The 15,201-nt window shown below is 42.2% G+C and overlaps 1 protein-coding gene across 3 annotated transcripts in view; it reads right to left on the bottom strand.

Annotated features, from left to right (window-relative positions):
- Window positions 1–15,201, bottom strand: part of ELOVL6 (ELOVL fatty acid elongase 6) — a 144,611-nt gene that overhangs the window by 43,990 nt on the left and 85,420 nt on the right. For all 3 annotated transcript variants that reach the window (XM_075543925.1, XM_075543923.1, XM_075543924.1), the window contains one exon: window positions 9,317–9,448. In XM_075543925.1, coding sequence (XP_075400040.1) covers window positions 9,317–9,448 — 132 coding nt within the window. The remainder of the gene's footprint in view (window positions 1–9,316; window positions 9,449–15,201) is intronic.

Genomic DNA, 15,201 nt, shown 5'->3' with positions numbered 1-15,201 from the left:
GGGAAAAAAATCCATTTGAATCTCTAAAGAAAGGCAAACTGCGATGCACTCTGTCTTCGGAGATGAGTAGATGCCCATGAGCTGTAAGTTTAAAAATGATGGAGAAGAAACTGTGATTGTGATTCCAGCATTGGAACGAAGGCATTTGAGCATTGAGTGCTTCCTACTGTTTCTTTCATAAACCAGCACACGCGCACGAGGGAAAGACACAAAGCACGAACATAGACGAGGTCGGATTTTAAAGCAGGTGTCAGCATAAAGATATACCAGATCTTGATTAAAAATAAGCTAACCAAAAGAGTACCATCTGGCCCAAACCAAACCCGCCATCATGGCGTCGATACTGGCTCATCGCAACACAACAGAAGATGCGTTGAACTGCTTCTTAGAGTTCCCTAGACTATCAATCTTTAAGGCAGTGAGCAGACAGCCTCATCTTTCTGTGGGCTTGAACAGCCAACCATGAAGCTAACAGACCAGCGCTTACCCAACAGCACCTCCAGGGCTCCTACTATGTGACCCAAAGTCTCCAAACACGAATAATTACAGAGTCAGCAGGATAAACGACAAATGGACAGAAAAGAAAACCTCAAATTAATTATTGTACTTAACTCAGGGTAACAATCCAAATTCATTGCCATCGAGTTAACTCCAGGTTCTCCTGACCTTTTAAGGATAGACTAGACTGCTCCCCCCGTGGGTGTCTGAGAGTGTAACTCTTTACAGGAGTAGAAAGCCTCATCTTCCTCCCTCAGAGCGGCTGGTGATGTGGAACTGTTGACCTTTGGCTAACAGCCTGACCACTGACAGCAAAAGACACTCTCCATTCTAGTTACATGTCTACTACGAGTGGGGAGGGACCAAGAGGATGCAGTGTTTCCATTGTGGTACAAGTTGATTTACTTAATGCACATAGATTATGTTTTATTATAAATGCACATTAGATTACATTTTAACATAATCTTATAAAATGGCTATAATTGTTACTATCTCTACTGAAAGAGAGACTTAAAAAATTATGTTTTTAACTTGTCTTGCTTGACTGGTTTACAATAATATAGGTATTAAATGAAGGACTTGGAGCCCCTTCTTCCCAGGCTCCCTGATCACATTTGCATCTCCTAACCGAGCATCACAGACACTCACCATGCAGACGTCCTGACAGACAGTTCTGTACCGCTACTGCACGTGAATACATACATAGCCATCAAGAAACCAGATCAACTGTGGGTGATAAACATTCTTATGAAAATTAATGAACTTCTCCTAAGCCCAGTATTGTTCAGCGGCTTGCTTTTTAAAACACTCACCATTTTGCTTTTGGAGTTGTAGCGGTTACATATTGAGTTGCCACCTACAAGGTTGGCCGTCCTAAACCTTCTGGGGGAGAAGATGGGACTTTCTACTCCCATGAAGAGTTACAGTTGAGCTGGACACACAGGGAACCCAGGACAGACAAGCCCTCAGGACCAATAATGGGAGTAGCAATATCAGGAGGGGAAGGGGAAGTTGGGGGGGAAAAGGGGGAACCAATCACAATGATCTACATAGAACCCCTTCCCTGGGGAGTGGACAACAAAAGTGCATGAAGGGAGACATCAGTCAGTGTAAGACATAACAAAATAACAATTTATAAATTATCAAGGGTTCATGAGGGAGGAAGAGAGGGAGGGGAGGGAGGGGAAAAAGTGAGGAGCTGATACCAAGGGCTCAATTAGAAAGAAAATGTTTTGAGAATGATGATGGCAACAAATATACAAATGTGCTTGACACAATGGATGTATGTATAGATTGTGATAAGAGCTGTATAAGCCCCCGATAAAATGATTTTTTTTAAAAAGTTACAGTCTTGGAAACCAGTGAACTTGGGTGTTTTTTTGTTTGTTTTTCTTTCTTTGTTCCCTTGACCTTTTGGGTGATTTCCTTAAACATGTGAAAGTTACCATGTGTTATTCATAAAACAGGAATTCATTCGTGTGTTATATATAATACGCATATAGTTTATTTATGCAGCCATCACTGCTTAGATCATTGATCTTTGTGAATTAAGAGGGACCACTTTCGGCATCCATAAAACAAGATAAGAGAGACTTGTATCTAAATTAACTGAGGTGTTCTGAAATTTGTCATTTTCATGATACCATTTTTTACAGACTAAAGATGTCCTCACTGCTTCAACAGAGGTTCTAAAATGCCACTTTTTCTCATCTGAGTAGTTTCAGTTTGCTTTATTATATATTTATTGGCCTTTCAAATGAGGCAACTGGCAGTAACTTCTTCAGGTACTAAATACTGATATGTAAATTTTATTGTCAGTAGATAACAGACATTCAATGACTTGATTAAACCATTCACCTGCTCTGAAAAGCTAAACACGCTTTTGCTGGAGAAAGTGTTCTGTGCTGTATTTGAAGTACTTTGTTCATCAAAGTCCTTCTAGGGGAAAGAAGTGGAATAATTTCCTACTCGTCTAACTACAGTTTATACTTAACTTTGAGATACGTTTTAATAACAATGGAACAGGCCAGAAAACAAAAATGAGATTCAATTGAAAACTGCTGCTTAATAACCAGGCAAGAAGTCAAATTACAAAGCGTGAAACACCTGGCTTTGTGCACATAAAGCAATTGAGGCCAGAGTGAATTACCAGGAAACTGGAGTAAGCAAATTTTAAACAAGTGCGATGCTGGCAGCTATAAATACGCAGTGCCAAGTCACCCTCTCATGAGAATGCACACTGACTCGACACCGTCTTTGATCTGTTCTGGGTCAGGGACCTCAAGATGGCACCTGGTAGCTCCTTGTACTGCTGTGGTGAAGCGAACACCGATGGACAGGTAACTGGCAAGTCTGCTCGAATCAGGTGCACACACATCTTCCTCCAACCTGGAGGCATTTGAAAGTATTAAGTACACGTGTAAGTGTCCTTTACAAATGAACTGTAGCAGCCCCACTGAGCTGTCAGAGGAACTGGACTCAATGATTCTGCGGAGGTGAGAGTGGGTCCCAGGTGCCTTGATGTGTATCTGGGACTCACTGTCTTATAAGGCAGACATAACTGTGCCTCCTTTTCAATCAAGAACTACCTGATCTGAAGGATTTACTAATTCAAATCACCAGAATTCCCCCCCACCCCAAATAATTACCTTAAGGAAAAGGTCAAATATCTAGGGCCATCAAATTAAAAAAGATGCTTATCCTCAGGTTGGGCAGGGTAGGCTGCTGGACAGTGCAGGTGTGTCTAAAAAGACGAATCACAACTCACCACAAGTTGATGGTTTGACTCTGATTTTAAAAAGTGAATCACAGAGAAACCATTCTCAAATGAAATCCATTACGGGCCTCAGGGAACGTAAACGGTCATATCTAGTCATCGAAGCCCGTGCAGTTTTCAATAAATTACACCGAGGATGGCTTCTATGAAGTCTGCTATTGTTTTCCATCTAAACTCAGAGGTCAAGAAAAAAGGAGAATAAGAACATTTTGCCTGTTCCTGCCCAAACAGTATAATGGAAAAACCAAACAAATGAACCGAGAGACCCCGCCACACTCTGAAGGACATCGGTCATCAGGGGAGGGCATTTGTTCTGGTATCAGTCGAGCAATCCCACTCTCTTCTGGTGCAGTGGGCAAACAGGAGTGCATACTAGAGCCTCAAGTTTTCCCTAACTGCAGATCAGCTAATACAGGGAAGTCTCATGAGTGCTCTCTACTTTTATATTAGACACTACAGATGGCTGGCTGGATTGGAAAACGTATGAATTCTTTTAAGGGAAGAATATTACTAATTAAAAAAAACCCCTAGCCTTGTAATAATTAGCTATCCTTCAACTAAGAAGTTTCTTACTACACACAATTCATCCAAATATCTACTAGGGAGAAGAGCACATTTTTGATGAATGTTTTAAATGAACTTCGTGCAGCAAGATTCTGGGTGTCAAAGCAGAGTAGCCAACACTCCCTTATGTGGGGATAGGAAGGTGAGGATAGAGAATAACTACCTACATATATGATTCGTTTTAGAAAACACTTTGAATGCAGGACAACCAAAGCACAAAACAAACAGCAAGTATTGTAAACATTATCATATCTACTTCATTTATTTTAAATAACACAGCACGGGAAAAAAATTGAAGTCCTTTTTATTTCTATGTCCCTGGTTTTTAAGAACCAAGCTCCAAATGCACCGTGATTCTGCTGTGTGTTTGATTAGATGAGGCACCCAGGTAAATGAATACTGGTAAGAATTTTCCTCTATCTGTTGTTTAACACATTCAACTACCGGTCATACCTCTACAAATAGTTAAATGTGTTAATGAACAGATAGATGTTTTATGTCTAGGATTATGATTTTCATAAATGTTATCATATAAAAGGCATAAACATTGTCTTCTCTAGGTTGCCTGCCTTGTGTAATGAATTGTTGGCCAACATTCTTTTAACTGTAAAATACCATGTTAAGTTAGTAACATATCGAATTCCATTTTACCCATGTTTTCAAATTTCCAGCTTAGAATATTACAAAGTCTAGGTTGTCCATGTTTGTGCTCTTCCATATAGTTCTGGCTCACTTTCTATTTTATTCAAAATGCAGAGGAAGTAGGTAAAGCAACTAATAAGAACAACAGAAATATGGGAGAAGGAAGACAGTGGACAGTGTAAGATGTGACAGTAGTAATAATTTATAATTTAGCAAAAGCTCATGGGGATGGAAGCATGGGGGAGGGAGAGAAAAAAGAGGAGCTAATACCAAGGGATCAAGTAGAAAGAAAATGTTTTCAAAATGATGGTGGTAACATGTACAAATGTGCTTGATGTAATTGATGTATGGATTATTACAAGAGCTGTAAAAGCCTTCAATAAAGAGATTTATTAAAAAAAGAAAGCATGAAAAATCAAAGAGGCAGCAAGGCCACTTATAATCTGGAGTGAGTAGCAGTGTACTTGGTGGCCTGGGACGCCAGCTATGAAATGAGGAGAGCGATTTGCTGACACTGGAAAAATAATGAGATCAACTTGAAATGAACACTCGCTAGTCTTACATGTGAATGATACGTATTGGCACCAACTTAGGAGCAGATTCCATGTTTGACTTCTGAAAAGGTGTAGAAAGAACGCCCAGACCCAGCGCCAGTTACCGCTGACCCCATGTGTTCCAGAGTAGAACTGGGTTCCTTCCATACCCGCTTCCAAAGGCGATGCTTTTTAAGGAAGTACACGGCCAAGCCTTTCTTTCAAGGCAGCGTCGGTCTTCCAGTAAACAGCTGAGCATGTTCAAGTCTTTGTCCCATGCAGGGAACTCAACTGCCCAGACAAACCTGCTGCCATTGTCGGACGACGGCATGAGCAAGCGTGAGTTTACTCCTGCTCATTGATGAATCTGGAGTGAGCTGCTGCACGTTTTGGACCACATCCAAGAGTCTGTCTGCTTCTAGGGTATGGCTGCCATCCGATTCTCTCCCAGGCACACAGAAACAACGCCTCTTTTCAAATGCACAGCCCCTCACAGGGATGGAACATCCAGTAAACAAACTAAGCATGAACTGACTTGTGCTTACTCCCTACCCTGTGGAGAACAATTCCACACGGTTTCACATCTTTGATGTGGTGGAAAACATAAACAATATAAAGCTTGCTTACTGGGTAATGCACTTCGCCTGCCCAATGCCCTCAAGTCAACTCTGCACAGCGACCCTGTCTCTTACTTCGATCCTCATGGCTCTAAGGAACGACAGCTCATGGGGAAAATCGCTGGTTCCAACTGTGGACCAAAAATACAAAAGAAGCCTAAAATAGGGCATCATGCCAAAAGGCAAATGTTTAGCACTCTCCTGGCATACGAAAGGGATTTAACTTGAAGAAACTCCCATTGTCCAAGATGAGATAACCTATCACTGAAAAGAAAAGTATCAGCAATAGCTGTAAACACATCAAAAAGATCACGGAAGATAACATTCAATATAGAGTGATCCTGTAGAAGAGTAACTATCGTTCACATGTTAGGTAATGAAATCATTTGAGCGGACAGTGTTGAGGAACATGTTGAATATGAACAAAGTATCAAGCTTTTATCCTGACTTTTCGGTAACATATCTCTGACACACACAGATATTTCAGGATAACTTCATAATTATCAGGATGCCCTGGTGATAAAGCATGTCAAACGGTGGGACCTGAACTGCAAGGTCAAACCCTCCAGTGAGTTCAAGAATGATGAGGCTGTCTTATACTCTCACAGATGGAAAGGAGCAGTTCTATGCGGCACTGTGGGGTCACAGAGAGTCACACTAGACTAACCGTGACTTGGTGGACCAAGTTGAGAAAGGCAACTATCTTCTGGTAGGACCACTTGTCAAATACTAAATTGGAAAATAGTCGACACAATCTGCTCTGTGGAAAACTGTGAGAGAAAAATAATCTGGTGTCTTCAAAGGTGAGATTCAAAGGGTAGTGAAGAAAGAATCTGTAAATGAAAAGAGATCAACCAATAGAAATGTATGCGTCTCGTTTGGATCTAATCCTTGCAAATAATTGTTTAAAAAAAAACACTTAGGAGACAACCACAAAAATCTAATCATCCCTGAATGTGTCATGAAATCCATTCTGGCTCATAGCAAATGTTCTGAGATCCTTATTTGACCAATTATAAAAAACACATTTCTATTGTCGTCAGAAAATTTTACATCAGGATTGTAGGCATAACCCAAACCCAACTCAAAGTGCCCAAACCCAACTCAAAGTGCCCTTACAGGGCACCAGTGATGGTTAGGGATTATGCCACCTGAGACACTCTGGGTTGGGTTAGGGATGGATCCCAAGCTACCAACTGAAGTGCAGCCTGGTGACATTTCCTTGGTAGTATAAGCCTTTCACTATAAGAGAGAGAGGTGGGGTGGTGGAAACCTCTCTGGTCCTTCCCCTCCTGCCAAGCTCAGTCTTATGTCTGGTCCTTGAGATTCTCTTGTCTCACCTGACAACTCCAGGTGGACTTTGACCTCGGTATCCACCAGCCTGTGCCTCCCTACTCCCCTTCCCCAGGGGCCCTGCTTCACAATCCTGCTTCCTGTTTGTCAGCGTCCAGAAGCCTGACTTGAACCAGACTGGACTTACCTTTCTCAGCAACCCGTTTCTTGGTATAAATCTCTCTCTATAAACACATGCAAGTGTCACCGGTTTTGTTTTTCGGTCAAACCTAACCTGACACACACTCCACCGGACACATTCTGGCCTCAAAATAATCTGGGAGGAGTGGATGACAAGTAGGAGTTCTGTGCCCAGCTATGAATGAGCAGGCAGGCAGTCTGAAGGCACCAGGGCCTCTGCAGGAGGAAGGTGTGGCAGCCTGCTTCTCTATGGAAGCAGCCGTGGGAATCCTCCACCCTTCTACGCTATCCAGCCGAGTCACCATGAGTCAGAGCCCTCAAACAACAAACAAGCAAACGACCAGGGGAACCAAGCGTGTTGTAGACTTTGCTCTGCTTAGCTGTGTGAAAAGTCTAAAAAACAAAAGACGGAGGGCATACTGAAAAATATGTAAAATCCCGAAAAGTCTCCTTCGAATAAAGATACACCCACCTTCCTACCACCACCCCCCCCCTGCCCGCAAACATCAGAAGGGCATGGTGGGCATACCTGTGGAGCGTCAACGTCAATGAAAAATGAAGATGCTACTTTATATGACTTGGCACAGACTACAGGAGTCTCTTAATGACAAATCCCAAATCATGAGTACCTCAAGCCTTAGAAAGCCTTCGAAAAAGAAGCTCTGGTAGCACTGTGATGAAATGTTCAGCTGCTAACTGAAAGGTTGATTGTTCAAACCCACCAGCCACTCCCTGGGAAAGAACGCTAGCATTGTGCTTCCCTGAAGATGAGATCGGCACAGTCCTGTCGGGTCGCCGTGGCTTAGAATTGCCTCCATGGCCATGGGGTTCTGTGCTTTTAAAAAAACTATTTTTAATTGCTTTATAAAACATACCAAATCAAAGGCATGCATTGAAGCTGTAGGAAATGGGCATTTCAGGAGCAAAGACCTAACGTAATGAAGGCATAACATCAGAGGGATGTATGGGAAATTCTTCTCATCTGATCATTTTCAATAAGCTAGGTAAGCAAATTGGTCTTTCTGTACTGTCCCTTCCCCGACTTTTTAAAAATGTAGCAGAAATAAGGAAATTGAAGCCCTGACTCACCTCAGTCCTAACTGAAAGTTTGGACGACTGCATCATGGATTTGGACAAGACGGAAAGGTGGCCAGAAAGTTCTCAAAATAAAGAAACCAAGCAGAGGGTGGCCAATGTGGTTCCCACAATGGTTTCCTCTCCAAACTTGGAGGTGCTCCATCACCCACAGAAAAATGTCAGTTACAGTTAGGCTTCCTGTGACATCAACTATGTGTGTTTCATGGTAAAACAGTTCAGACACGGAAGGAAAAATACAATGAAACATTCCTAAGTGTTAAAAGGGAGCATTTCATAACTTGCAGTCTAGCCGGGCTCCCTTCCCACCTGCCCCCAAAGCCTTGTAATGAACTTGCTGCTTTTGACAAGCAAAACCCATATAGAGCAGGTGCCTCTGTTATTGCTGCACATAAATTGGGGCACCTGCTTGGAGGCCAGCTGTGTACTAATTAATCTTGCGACTGCTGAGACAATCAGATTATCTATCACACAACTGGAAAGACTCCTTCCAGCTCCTGGAGAAATGCGTTTGGTGTGGTGGCTGACGGACAGACCGAGCCGTGTCACCAGAGCCTGTGCGGTGAGTCCTGCCAGATGCGGTCAGAAGTGGGTGCATGAGCATCTGTGTTTGAGGGGGGCTGTAGGCGTCCGGCTGAGAGCGAGGCTCCTGAGCATGTACAACAAAAGCATCCTCTGGCCCAGTGATGCCGACACCAACACATGCCTGGAATGTTGGAGTGCCATCTTTGGATTACTCAAGAACATGTCCTTCATGCCTGAGCCCGACACCTTACACTAGATGCCAGCATTGTCCCACTGTGGCTTTCCAGGTAGCCCTTCTTCTGTATTTATGTAGCAGAAATAAAGGGATGAGGCAGCGCTTCAGTCCCAAACAGATGGGTTGGATCCGTGCACCATCAATTTGGACAAGATGGAAGCTGGCCCGAGAGCGCTCAGAATAAAGCGCCTGTGAAGGCCCAGCAGGGTCGCTTTGTCTGCAGCGAAGGCTTTCTCTCAGCTGGGCTTGTAGGTGAGTCCTCAAGGTATTCACTCATCAAACGACACACCGAAGGGCTGCTTTCTGTCCTGCAGTCGGACGCACCACTTCATCCGATAGGAGAATGAGGCTAACTTACCTGAAGACTGCAAGGGTGAGAGACCAGAGCACTAAGGGTTTCCTCAGTTCAAACTTGGCCCGCTTGTTCATTAGGTGCCGGCCACCAAATATGAAGGCAGCGTACAGAGCGGAAAACAGGAACGACTTCTTCCTGCGAACAGAACAGTAAACAAAAGCTTAGGAAATAAGAATCCTCCAGCAATTCTTTGTATCAACAAGTTTTCTTCCCGTGAATAGAAAACCGAACACCCAAAAGGCTTATGCATTCTGTATCTTTCAGCAATTCCATTTATTAACAACACATCAACTCTTTCTACCAATTCTCCTTGTAAGGATTTTCAAGGCACGATTCTCGGGATGTGCCCTCTTCGTTGCAGGGAGGTAGCGTGCTTGGTCTATTTCTGACATGTCTGTCTGTCAAAACCTCCCTGGACAAACTAGGTCATCAAGAAAACGGACCAGCAATACATTAAGTATCGTACCAGGGGTTTTTGGGTTTTTTTGTTTTCCACGGCTTTGAAAATGTTAACAACAGAGCAAAGTCAAGTTTTCTGAGCCAATACTGATAGTTTGATAAGCCCATTAATTGCTAAATTTTCAAAGAGAATCAACTTAATTGGAAATAAGTGATTGGTAACAGAGTTGTGTCTGGGGAAAACAAAGACCACGTGTGAATGTGATTAAAATAGGCTGGCCTTCGAGTCACCTTTGATTATGTGAAACATTCCAAGGCAAGCTATAACATGGTGTATGGCTTTCCAATGTAGATTCTTGAAATTCTCTCCACCAAAGAAGCATGTGCTAGACATCAGCATTACGAGTAATAGCAGTCGCAGTTGCCGGACATCACACAACAATAGGAAGCACTGAGAACCACGTATGAAGAACATTCTTGAATATGAATCCAATTAAAGCTCTTCATCTATTTATAGGACATACATGAGATTAAAAAAGACACAGCAGATGAAAGCTATTGAACAAATGGGAATTATAAATACTCAGCAGAACAACTGAACTGTAACCCAGTTGGTAGCATGGAATAAAAAATGGAGTGGTTCCCGATTTAGGGAGATAACAACCAAATATAATGTGTACAACATTTAGGGATCCTTCTTGGACCAATTATAGAACACATTTCTCTGATAGAACATTTTAAGTCAGGATTACAGGTATAACCCAAACCCAACTCAAAGCGACCCCAAGGGACATAGTAGAACCCCCTATGGGTTTCCAAGGCTGTGAATCTTTATGGAAACAGGCTGGCACAGTTTTCTCCCGCAGGGTGAATGATGGGTTTGATCCAATGACCTTTTGGTTGGCAGTAAGTAACATTTATGCAGGGCTCCCTTTATGGGTGTAAAAACCTTGCCACCAAAGTAGCACTGTCCCCTGTGGGTTCCTGTTTGTTTAACCTTTGTGGGAGCAGAAAGTCTTATCTTTCTCCTGAGACACAGCTGGTGGTTTTGAATTGCTAACTATACGATAGTGCACATGGAGGAAGCACACCAACCTAGGTGATGATCAAGGTGTCGGCGGCATTAGGTATAAATTTTCCTAATCAAGATGTTGAAAGATAATTAGTTATGGAAAGTAATACACGGGTCAGAAATCATTTCTGTCAGAAATCCTTACCAGCCCAATTCGTAACCCACATCACCAGGACTCAGTTGGAGGACAGGACCCGTAATGTCAGTGTCTTCAGTTCAGGCCCCGCACTGGGGAGGTTCCATCGTTAGTAGTGCTGTGAGTTACACTTTGGGCCACTAACCTTAAGGTCAGCAGTTCAGAACCACGAGCTGCTCCAAGGGAGAAGGCTTTCCACTTCTATGGAGTGTTAGGTCCCAAGGAGAAAACAATGGGACTGATGATTCCGGAGAGATGTGGGAGAGGAGGTAGGGGAAAGGGAGTGGGGCGCCAACAAACTCAGGGACAAGGGAACAACAACAACCAAAAATCAACTGTGAAGAAGGTGTAGAATGCCTGGCGGGGTTTGATCAATTATAATGTAATCAAGATGAATTACTGAAATCGAATGAAGGGAGAACACGATCGTGGGGAAGGATGAATGTAAAGGGAAATAGAAGAAAGAATTAGGAGGCAAAATCTATATAAAGAAGTATAAATACAGCATGCATATACTAATATATATGATAGGGGCATTGGTCTATGTATATATATGTTAAAGAATTAAGGTAGCAGAGGGACTTTGGGCCTCTACTCAAGTTTTCGCGCAACACAAGAAAGTTTGTTCTAATAACCTGGCACTACGTGATACTCATCTTCCCGACATGATTGCTGAAGACAAAATGGGTACATGAGCAAATGTGGTGGAGATGGTGCCTGGCTGTCAAAAGATATGGTGCCTGGGGTCTTAAAGGCTTGAATTTAAACAAGTGGCCATCTAGCAGGGAAGCGAAAAAGTCCACATGGAAGAAGCACACTAACCTGTGTGATCAAGGTGTCAATGGTATCAGGTATAAATGTTCATAATCAAGATGTTTAAAGATAATTCATTATGGAAGGAAATACACGTGCCAGCCATTGTTTCTATGAAACATCTGAAAGGGCAGTATCTCAATAGGTTCACTACATTCTGAGCTCTGAGCTTTGCTACCCTGGTTTTGGTAGGGCTTCCAGAAGGAACTCCAAAATCAATATAAATTACAGAAGTTCCATGTCCCCAATTAGCCTGCTGGCTCACTGCCATACGAAGTACAAGTTAGCAAGCATAACAATGCTAAGAAGATGCAACAACAGCATCAGAATGAACTTCAAGAGGATTTTGAGTCAACAGAAAGCAGCAAAGGCCTTATTAATCATATAAGCACCTGAGTACGTTTTCTGAAAAAAAAAAGAAAAGAAAGCAGTGATTTTCTTCAAATGGGTATTCCCCAATCAATTAGATGAATAAGGAAGAGGTAGAACAGTTGTAAGACATACTCCCCGCAAAAAAAAAAAAATATATATATATATTAACCTCAAGAACATTATTTGTAAAATGCTTCCTGTTTCACCAGATGCTGCTATTTATTGCTGACTCATAAGGGATCTGCCGACACACTATTTACACAAGCCACACTCCTACTGCAGTGACTGCAAGTGACCTCGCTGGAGAACACTGCCAAATAATTGACTCATAAATGTGTGCCGACTAACTCACTCACAGAAGTTGGCAAACCCCACTCTCTGGCCCCTAGGAATTAACATTCACCAGCTAGTGGGAGGCTTCATAAAGATTTGTCGAATTGGGCCTCCACTCAGGTACTTCCTCAATGCAAGAACACTTTGTTCTAGTAAACTGGCATTCCATCATGCACACCTTCCCAACACAATCACTGAAGACAAATGGGTGCATAAGCAAATGTGGTGAAGAAAGCTGATGGTGCCCAGCTATCAAAAGATATAGCATCTGGCAAAACAGCCCACATGGAAGAAGCAAACCAGCCTGTGTGATCATGAGGTGCCGATGGGATCAAGTATCAGGCATCAAAGACCAAAAACAAAAAAAGCACATCAATGTGAATGAGGGGGGGTGCAGATTGAGGACCAAAAGCCCATCTGCAGGTAACAGGACATCCCCTTTCAGAAGGGTCGCAGGGAGGAGACAAGCCAGTCAGGGTGCAGGGTAGCAACAATGAAACACACAACTTTCCTCTAATTCTTAAATGCTTCCTCCCTCCCCGCGCCCCCCTCAACTATCATGATCCCAATTCTACCTTATAAATCCAGCTAGACCAGAGGATGTACATTGGTACAGATAGTAGCTGGAAACACGGAATCCAGGACAGATGATCCCTTTAGGACCAGTAGTGAGAGTGGCGATAACAGAGGGTAGAGGGCAGGTGGGTGAGAAAGGGGGAACTGCAAATATGCTTTACACAATTGATGTACGTATGGATGTGATGAGTTGTACGAGTCCTTAATCAAATGATTTTAAAAAAAAAGAAAATATTTTGAAAACAATGATGGCGACATATGTACAAATGTGATTTACACAATTGATGTATGGATTGTTTTAAGAGCTTTAAAAGGCCCCAATAAAAATGATGTATTAATAAAAAGAACCAAAGGGGAAACCGATGATAAGAATCTACATATAACCTCCTCCCTGAGGGACAGACAAAAGAAAAGTGGGTGATTAAAAAAAGTTGTCAAATAAAATGTATCTTATCATATCAAATCTACCGGGAGTCGGGGGGCATGATTATGCACCTGTGCATAGTGTTCAGTCAGTCCTCAGTGAGTGCCTTTATTTTTCAACAAGAAGAGTAAAGAATAAGCTTCAGAAAAACACAGGATACATTTTGTTCCTCCATAAGATGTAGCCCAGTGGTTCTCAACCATCCTAATGCCGCGACCCTGTAATACAGTTCCGCATGTGGTGGTGACCCCCAACCATAACATTATTTTCGTTGCTACTGCATCACTGTCATTTTGCTGCTGTTATGAATTGAGAGACCGTTGTGAAAGGGTCTTTCAACCCGCAAACGGATCCTGACCCACAGGTTGAGAACCGCTGCTCTAGGGGAATGCATAATCTCCTCCCTTGCGATCGACCTTAAGGTGAACAATCCAAATTATTTTTATTAAAATTTTATTTTTAATCATTTTATTAGGGGCTCATACAACTCTTATCACATCCATACATATATCAATTGTGTAAAGCACATTTGTACATTCATTGCCCCCATCATTCTCAACAACAAACCAAAGACAAAAAAACAAAACACAACAAGAAAGAAAAGTCTGTAGTTAGTTCAAGGACTGTTTGTTGGCCTATAGGAGTGTTTTCCAGTCCAGTGTGTTGGGGCACCAAGCCCTGGCCCCAAAGTCCACCTTCAGCATTCCCAGGGGTCCTCGCCGCTCCATTCCCTTGCTTTTCTGTTGTACCCCCTTAGTGTTTTGCCTCGGTGTGGCAGGATCAGATCGGGTGCAATTCCCACAGTGTGTCTCCGGTGTTGTCACCTGTACGGCTATGGTCAGAGCAATCCAAATTCTAGCCCCCAATTCTCATGACTACAATCAAGCAGACAGTGATTAAATAACTAACCACTCACTAAATGTCTAGGCTATACTTAGTCAACAATTTCCGGGCCAAACTCACTGCCATTGGGTCAATTCTGACTCATTAGCGACCCTGTATGGACAGGGGAGAGCTTCCCCTGCTGGTTTCTGAGACGGACTCTTTATGGGAATAGCATATTGATGTTTTTCCTGTCTGACTTTGTTACTTTTGATAGATTTTGTTGTTGTTTTTCTGTACATGAAATCCAGGACAGGAAAATCTATTGAGAAAGTTACTGGATTAATAATTTCTTGGGTGTATGGCAGAGAAGGTTGTGGGGAAGGGAGCTAATAATGAATGCAAGAAGGAAGATAATGTTCTAAAACTGACTGTGGTAATGATTGTACAACTCTTCTTGATATGATTAAACTTTTGAATTGCATGATACATAGATTAATCTTATCATTAAGCTTTATCTGCTAATAAAACTTAAAAAAAAACAACAACCCAAAACCCTAAAACAAGAAGACCTATTCTTCTCCCAAGAAGTGGCTGATGGTTTCCAACTGCTGACCTCAAGATCAGCAACCCAAAGTGCAACCCACTCCTATCTATTTCGATCACAGTGCATAAAGGGGTTTGCGATTTGTTTGATTAAGCGTAAATACTTTTGTAAAAATAAGTGGCTTATTGTATATATGATAAATCTTTTGTGGTAGAGATCATGTGATGCTTTGAATTTGTTTAGAATGTAATAAATTTAGGCTTCTTCTGTGAAGAGTTGTCTAAGGAAGCACTAACTCAAGTAATCGAAAATGTATCATTTATGATTCACTGTACATATTATAACCTTTCCACTTTGATTATTAAAATATTTTTAGCTGACTGAGAAATTAAGA

This window comes from Tenrec ecaudatus, chromosome 3 (genome assembly GCF_050624435.1).
Source record: "Tenrec ecaudatus isolate mTenEca1 chromosome 3, mTenEca1.hap1, whole genome shotgun sequence".
Lineage (NCBI taxonomy): Eukaryota > Metazoa > Chordata > Mammalia > Afrosoricida > Tenrecidae > Tenrec > Tenrec ecaudatus.
The sequence above is the reverse complement of the archived record's forward strand: the minus strand, read 5'-3'. Positions and strand labels throughout refer to the sequence as shown.